Genomic DNA, 25537 nt, shown 5'->3' on the forward strand with positions numbered 1-25537 from the left:
GCGCAATAAAGAGGGATAAAAGGGGTCATGAAATATCTTTGGCTAACAGAGTTAAGGAAAATCCCAAAGCATTTTATTCGTATGTAAGGAGCAAGAGGGTAACTAGAGAAAGGATTGGCCCACTCAAAGACAAAAGAGGGAATTTATGCGTGGACTCAGAGGAAATGGGTGAGATTCTTAATGAGTACTTTGCATCGGTATTCACAAAGGAGAGGGACAAGACGGATGTTGAGGCTAGGGATGGATGTTTAAATATTCTCGGTCAAGTTGTCATACGGAAGGGGGAAGTTTTGGGTATTTTAAAAGACATTTAGGTGGACAAGTCCCCAGGACCGGATGGGATCTATCCCAGGTTACTGAGGGAAGCGAGGGTCGAAATAGCTGGGGCCTTAACAGATATCTTTGCGGCATCCTTGAGCACGGGTGAGGTCCCGGAGGACTGGAGAATTGCTAATGCCCCTTTGTTTAAGAAGGGTAGCAGGGATAATCCAGGGAATTATAGACCTGTGAGCTTGACGTCAGTGGTAGGCAAACTGTTGGAGAAGATACTGAGGGATAGGATCTATTCACATCTGGAAGAAAATAGACTTATCAGTGATAGGCAGCATGGTTTTGTGCAGGGAAGGTCATGTCTTACAAACCTAATAGAATTCTTTGAGGAAGTGACAAAGTTATTTGATGAGGGAAGGGCTGTAGATGTCGTATACATTGACTTTAGTAAGGCGTTTGATAAGGTTTCCCATGGCAGGTTGATGGAAAAAGTGAAGTCGTATGGGGTTCAGGGTGTACTAGCTAGATGGATAAAGAACTGGCTGGGCAACAGGAGACAGAGAGTAGTGGTGGAAGGGAGTGTCTCAAAATGGAGAAGGGTGACTAGTGGTGTCCCACAGGGATCCGTGCGCGGACCACTGTTGTTTGTGATATACATAAATGACCTGGAGAAAGGTATAGGTGGTCTGATTAGCAAGTTTGCAGATGATACTAAAATTGGTGGAGTTGCAGATAGCGAGGAGGACTGTCAGAGAATACAACAAAATATAGATAGATTGGAGAGTTGGGCAGAGAAATGGCAGATGGAGTTCAATCCAGGCAAATGCGAGGTGATGCATTTTGGAAGATCAAATTCAAGAGCGGACTATATGGTCAATGGAAGGGTCTTGGGGAAAATTGATGTGCAGAGATCTGGGAGTTCAGGTCCATTGTACCCTGAAGGTGGCAACGCAGGTTGATAGAGTGGTCAAGAAGGCATACAGCATGCTTGCCTTCATCGGACGGGGTATTGAGTACAAGAGTTGGCAGGTCATGTTACAGTTGTATAAGACTTTGGTTCGGCCACATTTGGAATACTGCGTGCAGTTCTGGTCGCCACATTACCAGAAGGATGTGGATGCCTTGGAGAGGGCGCAGAGGAGGTTCACCAGGATGTTGCCTGGTATGGAGGGTGCGAGCTATGAAGAAAGGTTGAATAGATTCAGATTGTTTGTGTTGGAAAGAGGGAGGTTGAGGGGGGATCTGATTGAGGTCTACAAAATTATGAGAGTTATGGACAGGGTGGATAGCAACAAGCTTTTTCCAAGAGTGGGGGTGTCAATTACAAGGGGTCACGATTTCAAGGTGAGAGGGGGAAAGTTTAAGGGAGATGTGCGTGGAAAGTTTTTTTACGCAGAGGGTGGTGGGTGCCTGGAACGCTTTACCAGCGGAGGTGGTAGAGGCGGGCACGATAGCATCATTTAAGAAGCATTTAGACAGGTATATGAATGGGTGGGAACAGAGGGTAGTAGACCTTGGAAAATAGGAGACAGGTTTAGATAAAGGATCTAGATCGACGCAGGCTGGGAGGGCCGAAGGGCCTGTTCCTGTGCTGTAATTTTCTTTGTTCTTTATGGTCTCCTCTCCTGGGGTGTGGGATCTGCCATTCATCTGGCAGCCTCTTACTTCAGGTATCTGGGGGTGCAGGTGGCCCAGGATTGGGCAGGTCTCCGGAAATTCAATTTCACTAGCTTGGTGGGGAGGGTGAAGGCTGATTTGCTGAGGTGGGATAATCACCCTCTGTCGTTGGCGGGCCGGGTGCAGGCAGTAAAGGTGAATATTTTGCCACGTTTCTTGTTTTTGTTTCAGTGCCTGCCGGTTTTTCTGCCTGAGGCATTTTTCAAGGGGTTGGAAAGGCTGACCTCTTCATTTGTCTGGGCGGGGAAGGTGGCCAGGATTAGGAAAGTGATACTGCAGAGTGGACGGCAGGCAGGTGAGTTAGGCCATCCAAATTTGATGTTTTATTATTGGGTCATGAATGCAGAGAAGGTTTAGGGATGGATAGACGGGTGGGGACTTTGTGAGTGAAGTTAGAGGCGGGTTCACGTAGGGGGGTCGGTGCTGCGGGTGCGGCCAATAGCTCCATTCCCAATAGCCTCAGAGAAGTATTCAGTGAGCTCAATGGTGGCAGCTACACTGAAGATTTGGAGGCAGTTTCAACAGCATTTTAGATTGGGAGCGGAGCCAGGGGACAGGTATGCCAATTGGGGGAAATCACGGTTTGAACCGGGGCGGATGGATATGAGGTTCCAGGGATAGGAAGAGAAAGGGATTAGGGAGATGAAGATCTCTTTTTGGGAGGGTGGTTTGCGAGCTTGGAGGAGCTGAATGAGCAGTTTGGGTTGGCGCGAACTGAGTGTTTCCGGTTCATGCAGGTGCGGGACTTTGCGAGGAAGGTCGTCCCGATAGCTCCCGCCTCCTCATTGCTGGAGGTGGTGCTGTCAGCGGGTGGGTTGGAGAGGTGGGGTCATCTCAGCGGCTTACGGGAGGATTGTACAGGAGGATAAGGTGTCCAATGAGGGGGTTAAGGCTAAATGGAAGGAAGAGCTGGGGGCAGCACTGGAGGAGAACTGGTGTAAGGTGCTGAGGAGGATGAAATGCCTCGGCTTTGTGTGCGCGGCTGGGGCTGATACAGCTGAAGGTGGTATACAGGGCGCACCTGACAAAGGCGAGGATGAGCTGGCTGTTCGAGAGGGTGGAGGAAGTCTGTGAGCGGGCCCTGCGAACCATGTACATATGTTTTGGTCCTGCCCAAAGTTGGGAAGGTTCTGAAGGATGGTTTTCAGCATGATTTCGGGGGTTCTACATGTTGATGTGGAGCCCGGTCCGGCCGAAGCCATATTTGGGGTCTCGGTCCGACCGGAGCTGCAGGCGGGGGCGGATGTCTTAGCCTTCAGCTCGCTGATTGCTCGCAGGTGGGTCTTGTTGGGTTGAAGGTCAGCTGCTCCATCCTATACCTCGGCTTAGCGGGGCGGGAGTGGGGGGGGGGGGGGGGGGGGGACTGCTGGCGTTTTTTGGCCCTGGAGAAAGTGAAGTTTGCTCTAACTGAGGTGAGTGCCTGTTGGGATTTGTTTATTTTGCATTTTGGAGAATTAGTTACCGTTGGCCGCTGGCACGGGGGGTGGGGGGGAATGTTTTGGGTGGGTTTTGTGTTTGTTTTAAATTGTAAAAATGTTAAAAATTTGCAATAAAAATACTTGGAAATAAAAAAGCTTAATTTATAGAGCATAAAGTTAAGATTTATCCTCGCAGTCGTAACGTTTAATACACATTCTTATTTTCTTTTCAATTCACAATTCCTTCTGTGAATGCCCCTCTTCACTGCATTAAGATTGAGTATGATCCATTTTACCTCCTTTGGTCGAGGTCTCTTTGTTTCTGGCTTGTTCCGATTTAGTTGGAATAGACTTGCTGTCTACAGGGATTCAGAGACAAAAACTCACCCTATCACTGGGCTGTGCCTCGACTGCCAGCCCAGTTAATACGATCTCAGCGTGAAACTTGCTGTCAGGATTGATTTTAAGGCAAAGTGGGAGAAAAACAGCAACAACCGCCACTTGCACCTTTAACACAGTAAAATGTCCCGGGTGTGGTTTACAACAAAACAGTCAGTCAGTCACCCAAGCCACAAAAAGCAATATGAAGGCAAATGGCCCCGAAGCTTGGTCAAAGGGATAAGGAGTGTACTAAAGGAAGAAGGAAAAATAGTGAATCAGAGAGGTTTTGGGGAATTCTAGAACTTCAGGCCGAAGCTGCTGAAACCAATTAAAATGGCGGGAGTGCTGAATGGAGGCAGAATAAGATGAGTGCGTGTATCAGTCCAGTACAGTGCAGTAGGAGGCCTTTCAGCCCATCGAGTCTGCACTGACCCTCTGAAAGTACCATGGATCAGGCTTAACCCATTAACCCCAGCTAACCTAACCTCTCACTTTTTGGACCCCTTAAGGGGTAATTGATCATGGCCAATTCACCGAACCTGCACATCTTTGGACTGTGGAAGGAAACCGGAGCACCCGGAGGAAACCCACGCAGACACGGGGAGAACTTGCAAACTCCACACAGACAATCATCCGAGGCCGGAATTGAACCCAGATCCCTGGAGCTGTGAGGCAGATGTGCTATCCCCTGTGCTGTGGTTGTGGGGCTAGAGGGACTTATAAATGTGGAGGGGTAAGGCCATGGAGGAATTTGAAAACATGGCTGGGAATTTTGAAATAAAGATGCTATTTAAACAGAAAAAAAGTTGCCACTGCGAAAACTCATCAATCAAAGATCACGGGCTAAGTGCCGGCGCCAGCGTGGAACCCGTGGCGTTTCATGACCGGCAAGTTGCCGTGCACCGCTCACCGATTCCGGTTCTGGTGAGGGGCTAGCGCCGGTGCGGGGTGAAACAGCCACAGATCACGCCAAAAACAGCCAGAGAATTGCCAGGTCCCGGGCTGCGCATGCACACGGCTGAAGACCTGGACCGTTCACGCCGTACAACATGACGCCGGTTGTGTGCGACCTCAACTCGCCAACCACGACTCCATAGCCCATCCCCTGGCCACCTCCCACCAATCCCCCAGCCCTTGCAGAAGCCCCCCGCTGGACACCGTCCACAGCCGTCAGGCTGGGTTCCCGCACGGCTGATACCACACGTGTCCCGCGCCGTCGGGAACTCGGCCCAAGGGGGGTGGAGCATCACAGGTGAGCCGGTCGATGACGTGTTAACGGTGTGCATCACGATAACGCCAGTTTGGAGGGGGCGGAGTATGCCGGAACCGGTGTCAAACAGGCGCCGGTCCAGATTTCGAAGTGAAAATTCATTCTCCGTCCTGTCGCCGAACACGATTTCGGTGTCTTGCTAGGGAGAATCCAGGTCCACGTATTTCCATTATGCTGCTCCATTCCTGATATCAGTGAGTCTTTTTATGGTTAAGCAACTGGCTATTTTTTGTGCTATGAAGATTGCAGCAGAAAGGAAAAGGCCAAGATTGTGTCAGCTCAAAATAATTATGGATATGACACTTAGTCATAAATGTTTCAAGTGAGTCAGCAACAGTTTAATTTAGCAAAAATGATAACCTTTCAGCCATAATAATTTCCAATTTTTTTTTCTGTGGGAGTAAACATTTGTCATGTTTATTGCCCATAAAATGATGCCAGTGCAGTTAACTGCGGACACAAGAACCATGTTAATGTGGCCCATGAGTAGAGGTCACAGAACTGTTACAGCACAAAAGGAGGCCATTTGGCCCATCATGTCTGCTCTGCCTGTCTGAGTTAGTACTTCACATACTGCCATTCCTCTGCCTCCTCCATGTAACCTGTACATTGTTTCTTTTCAAATAATTATCTAATTCCCTCTTGAATGCCTTAATTGAATCTGTCTCCATCACACTATCCGACAGAGCATTCCAGACTCTTAACAACTCACTGTGCAAAAACTTTTTTACTCACATTGTTTTTGCTCCTTTTACTAATTATCTTAAATCTGTGTCCTCTGGTTCTCGATCTTTGTGCCAGTGGGAACAGTTTCTCCGTATCTACTCTGCCCAGGCCCCTCGTGATTTTGAATGCTTCTATCAAATCTCCTCTCAGCCGTCTTTTCTCCAAGATAAAGACTCCCAACTTCTTCAACCTAGCTTCGTAACTGAAGCCATCCCAGGAACCATTGTCGTGAATCTTTACTGCACTGTCCAATGCATTCACATCATTCCTAAAATGTGGTGCCCAGATCTATACACAGTACTCCACGGGAGGCCTAACTAATGTCTTATATAAGCTCAGCATAACCTCCTTGCTCTTGTACTCTATGCCCCTATTAATAAAGCCCAGGATACCATATGCTTTATTAACTGCTCTCTCCTCCTGTCCCGCCACTTTCAATGACTTATGCACATATTCACACAGGTCCCTTGGTGATTGGCTGCCAGGGGCTGATTTAGCACTGGGCTAAATCGCTGGCTTTGAAAGCAGACCAGGCAGACCAGCAGCACGGTTCAATTCCCATACCAACCTCCCCGGACAGGCGCTGGAATGTGGCGACTAGGGGCTTTTCACAGTAACTTCATTGAAGCCTACTCGTGACAATAAGCGATTTTCACTCATTTCATTTTCATTTTTCCAACATTTGAAAAAGTGCTTTGAGGTGCCCTCTGGTTGGGAAAGGTGTCATATAAATGCAGGTCTGTGTGTCTTTCACAGCTGTAGCTCAATTGGTTGCACTTTCATTTCTGAAGCAAAAGGATGTGGGATCAAGCCCCATTCCAGCATGTCGAAGCCCAAAATCTTGGCTGACACTCCAGCTCAGTACCGAGGGAATGTCGCACTGTTTGTTGACTGTGTGATCTTTCAGGTGATATGTCATTCACCTGCTGACTTAGTTGGATATGATAAATTCTATACCCAGGTCCCTCTGTTCCTGTACCCCCTTTAGAGTTGTAGCCTTCATTTTATTTTGTCCCTCAATGTTCTTCTGTCCAAAATATATCACGTTGCATTTCTCCGCATTGAACTTCATCTGCCACCTATCCACCCATTCCAACAACTTGTCTATGTCCTTTTGAAGTTCATCACTGTCCTCCCCGCAGATTCAATACTTCCAAGTTTTGTATCATCTGCAGATTTTGAAATGGTTCTCTGTACACCAAGGTCAAAAACATTAATATGTCTCAGAAAAAACAAGGGTCCCCATACCGACCCATGGGGAACACCAATACAAACGTTCCTTCAGCCCAAAAAACATCCAATAACCATTAGACTCTGTTTCCTGTCGCTCATCTAATTTTGTATCCATGTTGCTACAGTCTCTTATTCCATGAGCTCTAACTTTACCCATAAGTCTGTTGTGCGGCACTCAATCAAATCTGCCTTTAGGAAGTCTGTGTTTGCCACATCAACAGCATTGCCCTCACCAACCCTCTCTGTTACATCTTCAAAAAAACTCCAGCAGGCCAGTTAAACCTGATTTTTCCTTGAACAAATCCTTACAGTCTTACCTTAATTAACCTGCATTTGCCTATTTGACGATTAATTCTACCCCGAATTATAGTTTCTGGAAGTTTCCCCAATGCCAAAGTTAAAGGTTTGGCTTTGCATTATTAATTTGATTTTTAATTTGAATGTCAGTACTTTCTTCTGAACTAAAATACGTAAACATATGTATTTTAACCAGCAGAATGAAAACATATTCAACCATTACACTGTTAGCTGGGTGGAATGTAGGGCTGGTTTAGCTCAGTTGGCTGGACAGCAGCTTCGTGATGCAGAGCGAGGCCAACAGCATGGGTTCAATTCCTGTACTGGCTGACATTATTCATAACGGAAGGCCTTCCCTTCTCAATGAAAATGAAATGAAAATGAAAATTCCTTATTGTCACAAGTAGGCTTCAAAATGAAGTTACTATGAAAAGCCCCTAGTCGCCACATTCCAGTACCTGTTCGGGGAGGCTGATACGGGAATCGAACCGTGCTGCTGGCCTGCCTCGGTCTGCTTTCAAAGCCAGCGATTTAGCCCTGTGCTAAACAGCCCCAGCCCCTGCAACCTTGCCCCTCAGCGTGGTAACCCTCAGGTTAAATCACCACCAGTCAGCTCTCTCCCTCAAAGGGAAAAGCAGCACCTGAGACTATGGCAACTTTACTTACTTTATCGATTTCACACTGTGGGAGAACTGATAGAAGTCACGGAAACTCCAGATGTCAAAATTAAGCTGGTGTAATTACAATTTAATGGAGTATTTCAGGTATTTGAACTGCTAAGCCGCCAATACCCTCAACACATGTTGTATTCTGCATGGGCTGAGCGCTGCCTCATTATAAGGTAAACAGCGCACTCTACTGTTCCGCGTTGTGTATTGTCTCAGGCCTCTGTGTCATTAAGTTATGCACCAGTGTTTTTAAGTAATCACAAATTTAACAACATAAATCTGCTCCTAAATTTCTGCTAACTGCACACTTATTAGACTTATATAAAATGTGTAATTTCATACTAATCTAGGAAGTGTACAGTTAGAATTGTGGGAGCAGATTTAGATTCTGTTATGTTTGTACAATTATTTAAAGCACTGATATGTAAGTAAAAGACACCTCCACTCCTCATCGTATTGAAGAACTTCCACTCACTGTAAACCATAAGACGTAGGAGCAGAATTATAGACCACTCGGCCCATTGAGTCTGCTCCGCCATTGGCTGATATTTTTTTCATCCCCATTTTCCTGCCTTCTCCCAATAACCCCTGATCCCCTTATTGATCAAAAACCTACCTATCTCTGTCTTAAATGGGGTTGGTTTAGCTCACTCAGCTAAATCGCTGGCTTTTCAAGCAGGCCAGCAGCACGGTTCGATTCCCGTACCAGCCTCCCCGGACAGGCGCCGGAATGTGGCGACTAGGGGCTTTTCACAGTAACTTCATTGAAGCCTACTTCTGACAATAAGCGATTTTCATTTTTCATAAAGGCACTCAGTGATTTGGCCTCCACAGCCTTCTGCGGTAAAGAGTTCCACAGATTCACTACCCTCTGGCTGAAGGAATTCCCCCTCATCTCTGTTTTAAAGGATCGCCGCTTTAGTCTGAGATTGTCCCCTCTGGTTCTAACATTTGCGTAATGGGTTTTGCGATACCCCATCTTTGTGCCCAGATACAACTGGTCGCCTAATACTGTAATTAAAATTATAAAGCTGAACAACAGTTGTGAATGTCCATCTCAAAAAATGTAATTCTCTTTTTTTTTCCACCGTTGGCACAGATTAATGATCCAGATGCAGGGATATGGATCGTAAGTTTATTTAATTACAAAGTGGATTTCTAAAGAATTGCTCAGTAACATTTTGGTTATATGTTGTTAAATAAAGGAATTTCTCACCATCTCTTTGAACCAACAGGTTGCCTATGTAATCCCTGCGACATTATCCTTGCTCGTTGGGCTGAATCCACCAATCACAGGTACTAAGCACATTGTTACTAAGCCAATGTCCACTGGTGGATGCAAAGAATGTTTCTCATCCCCGTTTCCAAATCTCTTGCCACCTCCCTAATTCTGCAACCTCCTTCAGATCTGGATGTTTCCGGGATCCCTGTGCTCCCCCATTCTGCTCTTTTGCATATCCCTGATTTTCCATCATCAGTGACTATCCCCTCAGTTGCCATGACCACACTAGCTGGAAATCTCTCCCTGAATCTCTAACTATCTCCTTTGAAGTTCCTTCTTAAAACCCACCTCATTGACCAAGCTTTTGATCTCACTGTGTGGTTGAATGGCAAATTTTGTTTGATTTCTGTAAAACATCAAAGGACATTTTAATAAGTTTACTTTTATTTATTTTTTAAAAATAAAATTAGAGTACCCAATTATTTATTTTTTTCCCAATTAAGGGGCAATTTAGCCTGGCCAATCCACCTACCAGTGCAAGTTTTTGGGTTGTGGGGATGAAACCCACGCAAACATGGGGCGAAATGTGCAAACTCCACACAGCCAGTGACCCGGGGCTGGGATCGAACCTGGGTCGTCGGCGCCGTGAGGCAACAGTGCTAAATGTTATCTTACTCTTTGGTAATATATCATTACTCTTTGCTTCATAATCCAGAATGGTCTGATGGTGTGATTATAAATAAACCACCAATCTCTAACTTAAAGCAAAACTGATTTATTGAATAACGATTGATTAATATTGAGTTTGCATACTCCACAGAATTATAACTAGTAATCAAGTAATCTATATTTAAGTAATAACTGATTTAAACTACACATGCTGCTTCTATCTATTATTAACTATGCTATGATCTATCTCTCTCTCTTACACTCTACTGTTTAGAAGAAAAACACCCAAAATGCCTCGAGCTCTTATATTTGTAGTGGGAACTGGTGGTGCCTTCTAGTAGTTGTGTTACACTTAGTTGTAATAATTAACCCGTTACTTGTCTACATATTACACTAACCACTGCGCCAGTCTGCCGTCCATTTTAATAGGTTAAAGGCTAGATTATATTCTAGCACCTTGTTGTAGACTATTTTTATGCAGCTCAGAACTTCAAACAACCGCGCAACCTCAAACAAACCATTGTTTACAGCAAACTACCCAGCTTTCAGAACAGCGACCACAACACCACACAACCCTGCCATGGCAATCTCTGCAAGACATGCCAGGTCATCGACATGGGTACCACCATTACACGTGAGAACACCACCCACCAGGTACGCGGTACATACTCGTGCGACTCGGCCAACGTTGTCTACCTCATACGCTGCAGGAAAGGATGTCCCGAAGCGTGGTACATTGGCAAGACCATGCAGACTTTGCGACAACGGATCAATGGACATCGCGCAACAGTCGCCAGGCAGGAATGTTCCCTTCCAGTCGGGGAACACTTAAGCAGTCAAGGGCATTCAGCCTCTGATCTCCGGGTAAGCATTCTCCAAGGCGGCCTTCAGGACACGCGACAACGCAGAATCGCCGAACAGAAACTTATAGCCAAGCTCCGCACACATGTGTACGGCCTCAACCAGGATCTTGGATTCATGTCGCATTACATTCACACCCCCCACCATCTGGCCTGGGCTTGCAAAATCCTACCAACTGTCCTGGCTGGAGACAATTCACACCTCTTTAACCTGGATTACCCCTCTCTCTGGATCTGTAAAGACTTAATTACCTGCAAATGCTCGCATTCAAAGTATTGTGTTGCATCTTTGACTTTGTCTATATATATGTTTCTGGAACCTACCTCTTCATTCACCTGAGGAAGGAGCAGTGCTCCGAAAACTAGTGATTTGAAACAAAACCTGTTGGACTTTAACCTGGTGTTGTAAGACTTCTTACTGTGCTCACCCCAGTCCAACACCGGCATCTCCACATCATGGATAAATAGGAGCATCGCAGAACAGATCTAACAGTTCAAACCTCAGAATTGTATTCAACCATAGTCTGCCAACTATGTTGATGGACAGTGATGGAGGTGTCTGGGATGTTAGCTGAAAGTTATGATTCTGTGAACATAACTATGTCAGACTGTTGCTTGACTGGTCTGTGGGACAGCTCTCAATTTTGTCACAGATTTTCCCATGTTAGTGAGGAAGACTTTGGGACATGTGTGCCTTTGTTGTATCTGCTGCCATCTGATACCAGATGGTCCATCTGGTTTTTATTCTTTCTGTTTTTTGGCTGTAGATCGATACAACTGAGTGGCTTTCTGGGCCATTTCAGAGGATAGTTAAGAGGCCACCACATTGCTGTCTTACCATGACCATCCCAAACCAGAAGACCAACGCAGGTTCAATGAAGAATACAGAAGAGCCGGCCTGGAGCAGAACAAGGCATACATAAAATGAGGTGTCAACCTGGTGAAGCTACAGCACAGGACTACATGTAAACATAAAGAATGACTTGCATTTATATAACACCTTTCATGGCCACCAGAAAACTCAAAAGTGCTTTGCAGCCAAATACGTTGTTTTGATGTGTAGTTATTGTTTTAATGTCGAAAATGCAGCAGTTAATTTAGAGACAACAAACCCACGCAGACAGCATTGTGTTAATGACCAGATAATCTGTTTTTTGTAACCTTGAATAAGGGAGAAATATTGGCCAGAACACTGGGGGTAACATCTTCGAAATAGTGCCATGGGATCTTTTACATCCACCTGAGAAGGCAGACAAGGTGCCTCTGGCAGTGCAGCACTCCGTCAGAACTGCAATGGACTATCAGGTTTGATTTTTGTGTCCAAGCTCTGGAGTGGGACTTGAACCCACTGCCTTGTGACTGTGAGGTGAGGTGAGAGTACTACCAACATGCCAAGCATGCCAAGCCATAACCAACAGATCGGATAAACGCTCCACAGTCCTGCCATATCCAGCAGTGGATGGTTATGAACAATTCAACACCTAACAAGAGAGCCAGAGTCCATCTCCACCCTCATTATCAGCAGACATGTGAGTGGAATGTTCAAGGCTGAAGCCTTTGCAATACCTTCAACCATGTGGCGACTGAATGCTTCATCTTGGCCTCACGTGCGGTCTCCACTACAGTAGCAGCCAGTCTTCAGCCAATTTGATTACAAGAAACAGCTAAGCATACTGGGTGCAAAGTTGATGGTCCGTGACACTACGGCGATAGTTGTAAAACATCTACTTCAGGACTAGCTGCACCTCTACCAAGCTGTTCTAGTACAGCTGCAACAATGATATCTGTCCGGCAATGTGAAACATTGCCCAGGTAGGTCCTGGTGACAAATAGCAAGGCAAATCCTCAACCTGGCAAATTACCTCTCAATCATCAGTAAAATGATGAAGGGGTTATCGGCAGTTCAATCAAGCAGACTTGCCAATAATCTGCTCACCAATAGTTAGTATGAAGTATGAGTGCTATAAGGCCACTCAGCTCGAGATCTTAATGCAGTCTTGATCCAAAAATGGACTGAAGAGCTAAATTCCAGATGTATTGGGCAGGATTCTCTGGTCGCTGATGCTGAAATCGCGTTCGGCAATCGGTCGGAGAATCAACGTTGGTGCTGAAATCAGGGGCGGCATCGCTTTTGTCCTCCAAAGCGGTGTACTCTAGGGATATGCCACACACCATATGGACGGCCTCAGGATGTTACCAAGGTGAGAGAGACTGCCACTGAGCCTTTGACAACATAGCATCAAGAAGCCCTGGGGGGGGTCTCTCCACAGGTTAGAATCATACCCAGCAGAAAGGAAGCTGGTTGTGGTGGTCGGAGGCCAATCATCTCAGTCCCGAAACATTGTGGCAGCAAGTCCTCTGTGTCCTAGGCCCAATCATATTCAGCTGCTTCATCAATGCCTATCCCTCCATCAAAGTCAGAAGTGGAATGTTCATTGATGACTGCACAATGATTGCAATGATTGTGACTCCTCAGATACTGAAGCAGTTCATGGGCACAGACTGCAAGACCTGGAAAGCATTCAGGGTTGGGCTAATAAGTTGAAAGTAATATTTGCACCACACAAGTACCAGGCAAAGACCACCCCCACCAAAAGAGGATTAACCATCTGCCCTTGGTACTCAATGACATTGCCATCGCTGTATACCACTCTTGTCATCCTGCAGGAGGGTCATGTTTAACCAAAAACTATTTGGACTAGGCAGGTAAAGACTGTGGCTGCAAAGCGAGTCAGGACATGAGCCCCATTGTCTGTCCACCATCTAAACAGCACATGTCAGGAGAGTGATAGAGTCCTCTCCACTTGATCTGGATGAGCGCCAGTTAACCTTTGAAAAAGGGTTTGACAATACTTATGTGTCATTAGAAGATCTGATTCAGCCACTGAAACCTGGCTAACACTTGATGGTTATTTGGTTTCTAACTATGTGTCCAGTCTTAAATCGGCTCAGTGGCATTGAACCACTTCTTGAACCCACAAAGGGCGCTGCTGAAATTGATGAGCTTGGTGAAGGAAGGACAAACATGGTTATTAGTGTGAGCACTCTTGACTTGGAGTCAAACCCTATTCCAGATGCCTGAACACATAATCGACGCTGATGGAGCGGCCACCTATCAGATGTGAAGGCCAAGGCCTCAGCTACCTAAGTCGGCTACCTAGGGACAGCATGATGGAATAGTGCAGAGATTTCCAAACTCAGGATCGCAACCCACAGGAGGGTGTTGGGAAGGTCGTGGCACGATTAGTCACGGTGTTCCAGATCATGGGAGGAATGGCCAGTGGTCACGAGCGGCTTTTAAAAATGCCGGCTGCAATCAACTTTTGAGATTGCCGTCCATCCTGCGCGTGCCTGCCCTCTGAGCCGGATCTAGCAGTGCACAGGCCCACCCAGCAGGGTGAACCACCACCTTCTGACGTCCGCGTACTGTCCCAGGTCCAGTTGTTTAAGCAAATGATGGAGTCCTCTGACCAGAAACAGCAGTAGAGAGCAGGTCATGCGACCCATACACTGACATCATGTGTTCTGGGCGCAAAATCACTGAGCAGACATTTCTCCATTTTGTAGTTGCCAGCATTGAAGAATTGAAAATGGATCATTTTGCAATAAGGAAGAGAGGACCAGAGACACAAACAGGTCAGGATCTCACAACTAAATCTGCTGGAGAGAGCTGCACAGGAGAGCACAGCAGGACAAAACACTGCTGGTGTGAGCTCCAGAGCCTCTGGTGATCAACCCATTAAGAAGAAGCTGAAATCAGGAACAAAGTTATATAAAGATGATTTTTTTTAAGGTATAGCTTTATTAATTGTGCCTTCGCAAATCAGGATGTGAAGCCCGTGTGTGTTATATGCAGGGAAGTACAAGCACATTAATATTTAAAATCCTCAAAATTCAAAGGCATTTGAAGAGTATGGCGAGTTTGAGGAGAACCATTTTGATTTTTTTCAAAGGATGCAGCGAGAACTTAAATAGTCTGCTGACATCCTCAGCAGAAATGTGACATTGAATGACAAAGTACAATTAGCCTCTTACATTGTAGCTTATCGTGTAGCTAAAGAGAAAATGCCCCACATGTATTCTCTCAATAGCAATAGTCAGAGCTTATACAGTCCTAGACGAGAAGCTAGCTGAAAAAGTGAAATGCATCCCGATTAGTGATAACACAGTGGCTCGCCAAATTTTGATATTGCTGAGAATTTAAAAGCCCAGCTTATTTCTCGTTTAAAGTTAGCACAATAGTTCTTAATACAACTGGATGGAAGCACAGACATTTTAGATTGTGCAACCTTGCTAGTTTACGTTAGGTATGCTTAGCACAATAAATTTATTGAGGATTTGCTGTGCTGCCTGACATTACCAACCCACACGACTGGTGCAGAGACTTATGAAGCATTGAATAATTAAGTGGTTGGAAACTGCGGGCTCAACTGGGTTCATTGCAGAGGATTCACAAGCGATGGAGCAGACAACATGATTGGAAAAAACAGTGGAGTTCTAATAAGAATTGAGGAGGCAGCTGCTCAATACATTGTTTGGAATCATTGTTTTATTTACCGTGATGCATTGGCATCGAAAGGAGTTCCATTCGATTTTGAAGTGATGATGAAAGGAATTTTAAGTTGTGAATTTCATTCAATGCAGTGCACTCAATTCCGAGTTTTTTGAGGAATTGTGTTCCGATATGGGGACCGAGTACACACATTTTCTGTTCCACACACAAGTACGCTGGCTGTCAAGTGGTCGGGTGCTTGTCGAACTTTACGAACTGAGGTATCAAATCCACGCTTTCCTTGAAAAATTGTTCCCCCTGGTTGATTCAATTGCTGATGAAACTTGGATGCTAACTATGTCTTACCTTGCAGACATCCTTTTAATTCTAAATTAACTGAACCACAAATTGCAAGGGAAGGATGATGATTACTTCTGGCACTGAATAAATCAATGCTATCCAAGAGTCATTGAAAGTTTGGCAAGTGCAAGGAGAAAGCAAGAAAGAAAACAGTGTTAACAATGGAATTGTCAATAGACTGGCCTGCCTAATTCAGTCGCTTCTGGGTGCGCTGATCAACAGTTTTTTGTTGTTACTTTCCAGAGGAGTTTTAGATTTTGAGAGAAGCGGTGGATGAAAAATCCTTTTTGAGTTTTGAGACCCCAGAGTCAATTATTAACTTGCAGCTGGCTCAAAATGAAGAAACTGAACTTCTGCGCCTCACCTGTGACAGCACATTAAAAACTTGCCACAAGTCAATGAGGCTGTCGGCATTCTGGAATAGCGTCTCCAAGGAGTATCCAGTGCTGAGTAAAACAAGCCCATTTTGTTGCTTTCGCCCTTCACAATGACTGACATGAGCAAGGTTGAATTTTCCGTGAAAGATGAAGACTGCACAAAGGAACCAGCCAAACTCCTCACCCGATATACACATAACCCTCTCCTCCTGTAAACCTGATTGGACTGAGGACCAAACAGGTTCACCTGTCACAACAAAGTTAAGAGAAAATGGTGGGTTGTGAATGTCACCTGGCGTGAGTCATGAAGGTCGCTCGGCGTGGGTTGTAAAGGTCGCCCGATGTGGGTCCCAAAGGATGGATGGTTGCTAAAAATCGGTTCCGGGCAAAACCTTTGAAAAACACCCGCATAATGGTTAGCACTACTGCCTCACAGCACCAGAGATCTGGTTTCAATTCTAGCCTTGTAGTGTAGAGTGTAGAATTTGCACGTCCTCCCCATGCCTGCGTGGGTTTTCTCTGGGTGTTCCGGCTTCTTCCAAAGAATTGCAGATTATGTTGATTAGCCACGCTAAGTTGTCCCTTAGTGTCCAAAGATGTGCATTAGGTGGCATTGTGGGGATAGGGTGGGGAGTGGACATGGGTGTAGGGTGCTCTTCCAGAAGGTCAGTGCAAACGCAATGGGCCGAATGATCTTCCGCAATGTTGGTATTGTATAATTCTACGATTCCTCAGGTGGCACAGTCTTGAAGAAGAGCACGAGTACTCCCCTGGTATCATGGATAGCTTTTTAACTCTTAACCAACATCACTGACACAATCATTTGTCTCATTATTGCTTGAGACTATTATTGTGTGCACATGGTTAGCTGCACTTCCTTTCATTGCAACAGTGAATACTTTTGAAAAGCACAACATTGGCTGTGAAATGTTTTTGGATATCTTGAGGTTGTGAAAGGGGTGCTATATGAATGCAAGTTCTTTCTTCTGTTCTATTAACTGTGGTGAAAGGGTTGGACTATGCTATGGCAACACGATAATATTAAGGAATTCCTGTAAAGTAGCTGCCATATGGAGAAGGCCCAAAAGATGTTTCCTGTCTGATTCTTGGTATCCCCCTCCCCCCAGTTTATTATCGCTTTTACCTTAATTCTTTGTAGACAACTTCATCTGGAAAAGTCTCTCGGAATTGCACATGTATATGTGTTCAATGGTAGCAATCCTATGGGCTTGGCGGCTTCAACACGGTGCAAAGAACAACATTTTCCATGAGGAGGAGGGGCGGTATGCAGCTTCCATTTTAACTATATCACTGACTCAAATTATAACACTTCACCCTATGTCAATCATTCATTTTAAAGTAAACACGTTTGAATATTGCTGAAAAGAATGTGTGCGGAAGCTTTTCATTTTGCACTCATCAGAACAACAGAAGAATGGCAAATTTCAAACAATCACGATTCATACCACAGGTGAAACGGTAATGAGAGCGACATACATTCATTCGCAGGGACCCGTTCTCTGCAAACAAAAGGAATATGCTCAAGCTTTGCACCTTTTGTGAATTAGTCGGGAGTTTAGGGAGCCAGTAGTTCCCCATTGGTTCACCATGGCAGTGCCATGGCCAGTCAGAGTTAACTTGCCAACCAGAACGTGCAGACTCCGCACAGACAGTGACCCAAGCTTGGTGTCCTCATGAGTGCAAGACAAGAAGCTTCAGCAACACATCTCTTTTCAGGAAGATTCAAGCATTTTTGGTTAATTTGCTTGCATCAACCATGTTACCTTGTGCTACCCTTTCATTTTATTTTTGCCTTTTATATCTGTCCAGATCATGCACTATTCTTTGTCCAAGAGCATGTACAGAGCTAGATGCTCCCAGGGCTTTTGCCAGGCATATCTTAGTCCAGCCACTTGGCAATGTATAGGGCAGACTGGGTAATGTTCCTGTTGACCTTTTGTTTGGCTCAATTGGTATCACTTGCACCTCAGAATCAGAAGATTGTGTGTTCAGGCTGACCCCAGGATGGGGGCTACATTATCAAAGATCTTTCAGGTCAGACAGTCATAAAAGATCCCTTAGCTTTTGGTTGGATTTTGCTGTGTGCAAATTCATGATTGGGTTTACCGGTATGATGAAGTGGCTGCACTTAAATAAGCAATAAAGTGCGAACATTGATCCAAGGACATGAGAAGATGCTGTATAAATGCAAGTTGTTTTCATGAATGATGGCATGGTTTGTATGTAAGGTTTATATGTTTGTATGGAATTGCTAGCGAGATGGAGTTTAAGACCAGGGACATTATGCTGCAACTGTATAAGGTGTTAGTGAGGCCACACCTGGAGTACTGTGTTCAGTTTTGGTCTCCTTATCTGAGAAAGGAGATACTGGTGCTGGAGGGCGTGCAGAGGAGATTCACTAGGTCAATCCCAGAGCTGAAGGGGTAGGATTACGAGGAGAGGTTGAGTAGACTGGGACTGTACTCGTTGGAATTTAGAAGGATGTGGTGGGGAATCTTATAGAAACATATAATTCTGAAGAGAATAGATAGGATCGATGCGAGGAGGTTGTTTCCACTGGCGGGTGAAAGCAGAACTAGGGGGCATAGCCTCAAAATAAAGGGAGGTAAATTTAGGACTGACCTTAGGAGGAATTTCTTCACCCAAAGGGTTGTGAATCTATGGAATTCCCTGCCCAGTGAAGCAGTTGAGGCTCCTTCATTAAATGTTTTCAAGATAAAGATAGATAGGTTTTTGAAGAATAAAGGAATAAAGGGTTAAGGTGATCGGGCAGGAAAGTGGAGCTGAGTGCACAAAAGATCAGCCTTGATCTTATTGAATGGCGGAGCAGGCTTGAAGAACCAGGTGGCCTACTCCTGCTCCTAGTTCTTATGTAAAAGAGTTAATTGTTTGTATTCACTATTTTTCTAACATTGAACTTTTACCACTTTTTCCATTTCTTATAGATGTAATTTCCTTTTTATGTGTAATGTTTAGTGTATGTGATTTGTCTGTTCAGTAATTGCTACCTTCAAATCTGTTTTTTTTGTGATTACTAAATGGGAACATGTTGATTCTGATATAAAAGCAAAACACTGTGATTGCTGGAAATCTGGGGAAAAAATGGAAACTGCTGGATAAACTCAGCAGGTCAGGCATCATCTGCAGAGAGAGAAACAGAGTTAACGTCCTGGGCATGATCTTCTGGTCCCGCCGATGATGCACTGCCGCCCGGCGATGTAGGGTGGATTCAATGGGATATCCCAGTGGCGGGACCAGCAGAGAGACATTGGGGTGGGGGGGGGGGGGGGGGGGGGGGGGGGGGGGGGCAGAGAATCTCACCCTTTCGAGTCATATAACTCTTCTACGGAATTATGAAGGAGAGTCAATTCTGTTTCCCCTTCCACAGATGCTGCCTCACCTGCTGAGTTTATTCAGCATTTTCTGTTTTGATGTGATTTTGATTCTTACTCTGTTATTTTTCAGGGAGCTGTTGGGGTTAGTTATTATTGTTACATGGATTCTTCTGTGCCGACATTCAGGAAAGTGAGTATCATTCGGTATTCTTCAAACAAAATACAGCCGTAGATAAATGAACAAAGAAATAATATGAATAATTCATAATCTAGGTTCCATCTCCTTTATTCATTTCAACAATATTCTATCCAAAATTCCTAAACCTAGAAGCTTTTTGTTTCAAATGTGGCGGCCCACAAGTTTTTCAAGGACTTTCAGAGGTAAAATACGTAGTTATCTGAAAAGTCACATTCTTTGAACAAATTAGATTCTCACATATTACCACTTTTATCAATGGCTCTTCATTTTGTATCACTCTTCAGCAAATCCTTTCAGCCTTATTAATCGGACTCGTGTCATGTACAAACGAGAGGTGGTATTGTTGTTTTAAAATGGTACCTCCATTTGTTACACAATGTCCCAATGGTTTATAGGGACAGTGTGGATGCCAAACTCTACAGGTGCTTCAGACCACAAACTAACAAATGAGTACCAGCAGTCCTTTAAAATTGCTACTACTTCTCCAGCATTTACGGGGAGGCGATGACATAGTGGTAATGTCTCTAAACTAGTAGCCCAAGGCCCAGGCTATTGCTCTGGGGACAAGGGTTTGAATATGGCAGCAATAAATGTAGAATGGAAAGAACTATCACTGATTGACGTAAAAACCCACCGTTCACTAATGTCCTTTAGGGAAGGAAATCTGTCATCCTTACCTGGTCGGGCCTACATGTGACTCCAGACCCGCTCTCAACGGCTCTCTGAGCCATTCATGGCTTCATGGGTAATTAGGGATAGCCGACAAATGTTGGCCTTGTCACTGGTACCCACATCCCATGAGAGAATAAAGAAAATAGAGAAATATCTGAGTTAAGTTTAACTTTTTCTATCGTTTTGCAAAGAATTTAAGAATATCCAGCAGCAACAGAAGAGTTTTGTATATATTTCGATGAGGCATGTGAATCCTTAACCTTTTCGCCATTCTTTCTACGTCCTGCCTCAATTCCCCTCTTTAGTTAAAGATATGAGCTAAAGGTCAACCTGGATAGAACACCCCAGCTATCCTTCTCCCTGCATCCACCCATCCCCATCCAGTGATACAATTTGCCGTAACATCCAAGCTCCCCCAGGGTAGGGTTGTGGGAGGAACTCCAAAGATTTGCTGCAGAATCCCTCTTGGAACTTCACACATAAATATTTGCATGGCGATTGCCCAGAAGTGCAAACTTTTCCTGGGCAATTTCCTTGCACTGGGAACCATGTGAAAATGTGATTTAAATCGCAAACTGCAGATGGTTCCAACTGGGTTCCAGCAATAGCTACTTTCAAAATGTTAAACAAATGAAAACTTCCGGGTTAGTAGTGTAAAGACACAGATCAGTCCCCACCGTGGGATCTTTTCTCCCCCATCCCTCCCTTAGGATGCCCCCACCCACACGGGACACCTCAACACCCCCTTCCCTGTCCGTCAGGCCAGACTTTGACCGGATCCCGATTTCCCACCCCTCTCCTGACCTGACTGGACCCTCCAGACCCAACACCCAACCCGACCTGACCCTTCCAATTCCTGACCTTCAAACCCTAGCCGCTCCCCCTGTCGAGGTCTGAATAATTCCCATTCCCCACCCCGGTGTCTGAACCCTCTACTCCCACACACCGAGGTCTGAACCCCACCTCCCTCCCCAAATCCTATCCACTTACATTAGGCACTTACCTTCTCCGTGGCCTGTTAATTTAAATTCAAATTTAGCTGGTTTACAGCAGTTAATGCTGTTAAAAAGGGAACGTGTCCTCCTTCAGTTCACCTCTCCTGCACTTCAACACGCTGGCCTCAGAGACAGCTTCACTGCCTGGATCTAACCAGGCCTGAGTCAGAAGTTTGGACAAGATAGGCACGGAAGAAATTTGGTGTAGGCAAGTGGGCATGAAGTGACAAACAGACGCTGATTGCCAGTCCAAGAAAGTTACCGCCCTGATGTAACTTTTTCCTTGCAAAACTTGTATTAGGGTTCAAGCTAAGTGGGTGAATTGAATCTGTGTCTTGCCACTTCAGTGCTGCATGTTAGTGTTCTGATGCACATTGCCGTCTTATTGTCAATGTGGTGCAAAGGTACCACGCCCACGCTTCACATCAGAAGCAGATGACATTTCAAAATGGTGACCACCCACACTCAGGTCAGTGTTTCACCTTTTATATTCGGCAATTAAGTTGATCCCCGTTTTTGGAAAGGTGTTTTCAAGGCTTCAAAGGATGACTTATACAATGACATCTATGTTATATTAAAGAAGAACAGTATTGTAGAAGGAAATACTCTAAAAAGTGAAGTGCTTCTCCGTTAACTTGAACACGTGGAGACCGATGAGAGGAGTGTTTGTTATATTCCTGATAGCCAGTTGGTGAAGGAAGAAACCATAGCCAGTTTTTCTTTGGAATAGATTTATTCACAGAGTGAAACGTTGCAGGCATATATCTCCTGACTTCACTCTCTGTATTAGTAAGTGTCTCTTTATATGTCCTTAAAACTCCATTCATACAAATGAACAATGTTTACATAACCACAGTTGCTCAAATCTACAAGGACCTAAGGCTTTATGATGGGTCATGGTATGAATCATTTACAAATCACTGCCGAAAATTAGATTACCAATTTTTACCCAATGGATAGGATTTATTTGAATTACATTTTTAAAATTAGCAAAGGGCAATGTGTTTTATGGCATTATTCCTTTCTGCAATCTCAGTTGGGGAATGAATTTAATGGTATATTGTTATATTTTCCAGGTATCTTGGTGGCTGCAGACTTTCCATTGCAGTTCTAATTACAGCCTTGCCATTCATAACATGGCTATATTATTATATTAATAAAGAGCTGCGAGCATCCTGGCCAGATCACTGTAGGAACACCATTTAAACTGGATATGATCCAACTATGGGACCAGGAGAAGAGCCTCTGAACTTGACTGAAAAAGATTGATTCTAAAGAAAATACAAACCTCCAGTTTAAATTTGTTTTTTTTTAGAACTGCTGGTCGAGAAAGAAAACTACTTTGAATTCAAGCACACTTTTCTGTTGGAATAATGTATTGTATTTAATTTATAATTATGTTAATTTTGCAACATAGTGTCACTTTGATAACCGAGTCAGAGGGTTGCAAATTGAAACCACACTACAGGTCTTGAACGTTTAATCTGTGTTGATACATTTTTGCACATTATTTTAGTGTAATGGGCTGAACACATCTATGTTTGATAGAGTGAGCCACAATAAGACTTAGAAGCTGAAAGTTTCTATCTGCAATTATAATACAATTGCTTTTAGGGTTATTCCAAAATTATTAGGGTTAATAAGCCGACCCATCTATAGCAGATATCATCGACCTATCTGGCAAAAGGTTTGTATGCCTAATGGACTTGCGCTGCTCCTAAAAATACTTTTCTTCTGTGTTTCTGGAATGGAAGATGAGCACATTTGTAATATATTGTTACTTTAAGCCAAGAGCAGTTTTAAAATATAAAATACTGCAAGAATAAGGGCAGCACGGTAGCATTGTGGATAGCGCAATTGCTTCACAGCTCCAGGGTCCCAGGTTCGATTCCGGCTTGGGTCACTGTCTGTGCGGAGTCTGCACATCCTCCCTGTGTGTGTGTGGGTTTCCTCCGGGTGCTCCGGTTCCACCCACAGTCCAAAGATGTGCAGGTTAGGTGGAATGGCCATGATAAATTGCCCTGAGTGTGCAAAATTGCCCTTAGTGTTGGGTGGGGTTACTGGGTTATGGGGATAGGGTGGAGGTGTTGACCTTGGGTAGGGTGCTCTTTCCAAGAGCCGGTGCAGACACGATGGGCCGAATGGCCTCCTTCTGCACTGTAAATTCTATATATATCTAACTGCATTTGGCTTAATTTGCATCGAACATTGTTCTCTTCAGTTATTTGCGCATTTTCAGAAGCTTCCAGCGTTACTGATGTGCTCAGACTACTGAGCCCCCAGGCCCTTCTCAAATGTAAACTAAGCTAGAATTGATTTCAGATTTCTGGTTGAATACATTTTTAATTGGCCCGAATTTTGAGATAGTAATAACAATGAAACCATTGGCATTCACCGTCATTACTTGCCTGAAACTGATAACATCCCCAGTCTGCACATGTGCGGAATAACGCTTAAATGCAGAATTTGCTGTCAGCGATTGTACGCTTCCCTACAGAGTGTGCTGTTGAAATACCCCCCAGTTTGCAATCAAGTAAGGCTCATTGCATCAGTGAGAACATCCCATTTTATCCAATTTGTCTCACTGTAAAAACTATTGTAATCTGATTGCACCTTGTTGAATGATGTGTAACTGGATTTTAATAGCACGCTAAATTCAGAATTACAGCTTGTAAGCAACTGTGGCCTAAAAAACAGATTTTATGTTTGCAGAATGTCATATTTATCCATTACGGCAAAATTCACATTTCCTCTATAGTTAGAATATTTTTGCAATGACCTTAATTCCATGTATATGTTATAAGGGTCCTTCCTGTTTGTTCTTGTTCATTCTCTGTCTACCTTTCTTTTAATTGCTGTTGCACTTTTCATTCATGGATGATTAAGAGACATGTGTCTTTAAGGAAAGTGGCCTGTGCCTTTAATTCAAACAGAAGAACCCAGAAAGGACTGTGCCAGTTCACCTTGGTGAATGCAGATTCGCTGACGACAGTGATGACTCGATTTGACTCATTTGGCTGATAGCCAATGAATTGACCAACAGCTGTGCTCTGCTGAGTAACAGGTGATGATTAGATCTCATCCCACTGAAATGGTTCAGAGACCTAAGGAGCTTTCAGTTTTGCTTTAGCAGCGAAGAGAGAAAAACTCTCTTTTTCCCTACTCTCCAGAAATAACCAGTGAATTCGCACCAGAAGGCCACTGTGGAAACCAACTCTCTGCAGAAAAGACTGGTGTAAAGCCAGGGACCTCTTGTGGGAAAGCTGTGAGTAAGATATTGCTAACTTAGAGGAAGATCATTACAGGCTCTAAATCAGAGACTTTAATCCACACTCATACTGTGAAGAAAGTGCACTAAAGAACTCCTCATCTGAAGTAAGGACTCTTACCTTTTGACCTTAATACTTATTATTTTCACCCCTTTACACCTCTGTGTCTATCTTGTGTGTGCGGGTAGAGGGTGGGGCAATTAAAGGGGGAATCAAATCAGGTATTCGCTTGTCGTTAAGCAGTTATACTTACTGTATATTTCATATTTGAGTAAATAAACAGTACTTGTGTTTAAACTTACAAATCGGTTACTGTAATTATTGGGCAGCCAAGGGCCAAAGATTTCAGGATTTTTTAAAATCAGAATGATTGGTTAGTTCCTTTGTGTTGTGACTCCAGGGCACATGGGGCTGGAATTGACGGCATACTAGCCCAGGGTGTCGTAACACTGTTTCAATTATTTATTTGGCTCTTTGTAGAACTTAGTGAAAATTGAAGAGTAGTCAGTGCTTTTTACTTCCTGGTTTGTGGTCGATGTGAATACTTCAGTCTGATTGGCTGCTCATCCTGCTTTGTACCATCACTGTTGCTGGACACCTTTTGTCAAGTTCTCCTTGAGTTGATGCCAGATTCAAACTGGTATCCGGACGGAGGAACTCCATCCTATGAGGTTGCTATTTTTTTGCGGCAGTTGTCTTTGAGGTCAGCAGCAAGTGCGAACATTTTGCTGCTGTCAGCTAAGTCTAAGCCAGAAAGAACATCTTTGCTATTAACTTGAGGAAATTATCCGTGGTTAGCACTGCCGCCTCATGGCTCCGAGGACTCGGGTTCGATCCCCGCCCAGGGTCACTGTCCATGTGGAATTTACACATTCTCCCCACGTGTCTGCGTGGGTCCCACCCCCACAACCCAAAGATGTGCGGGGTAGGTGGATTGGCCATGCTAAATTGCCCCTTAATTGGAAAAATATTTTTAAAACTCTGGTAAGAGGTAATCATACCCTAAAGACAATTTTTTAATGCAAAACAGAGAAACGCTTGTAAGGAAAAATATTACTCACAAAGGGAAATGAAATCACCTTCTAATCTAATGAATGAAGCACTTGCACCAATGTAACACTTTATC

The 25537-nt window shown here is 44.3% G+C and overlaps 1 protein-coding gene across 1 annotated transcript in view; it reads left to right on the forward strand.

Moving 5' to 3' along the window:
* Positions 1–22405, forward strand: part of tmem220 (transmembrane protein 220) — a 38382-nt gene extending 15977 nt beyond the window's left edge. The window contains exons 3-7 of the mRNA XM_038777866.1: positions 9040–9069; positions 9176–9236; positions 17080–17203; positions 19407–19466; positions 22219–22405. Of these exons, the coding sequence (XP_038633794.1) occupies positions 9040–9069; positions 9176–9236; positions 17080–17203; positions 19407–19466; positions 22219–22348 (405 nt within the window). The 3' untranslated portion in view covers positions 22349–22405. The remainder of the gene's footprint in view (positions 1–9039; positions 9070–9175; positions 9237–17079; positions 17204–19406; positions 19467–22218) is intronic.
* The last annotated feature ends 3132 nt before the right edge of the window (positions 22406–25537 follow it).

This window comes from Scyliorhinus canicula, chromosome 18 (genome assembly GCF_902713615.1).
Source record: "Scyliorhinus canicula chromosome 18, sScyCan1.1, whole genome shotgun sequence".
NCBI lineage: Eukaryota > Metazoa > Chordata > Chondrichthyes > Carcharhiniformes > Scyliorhinidae > Scyliorhinus > Scyliorhinus canicula.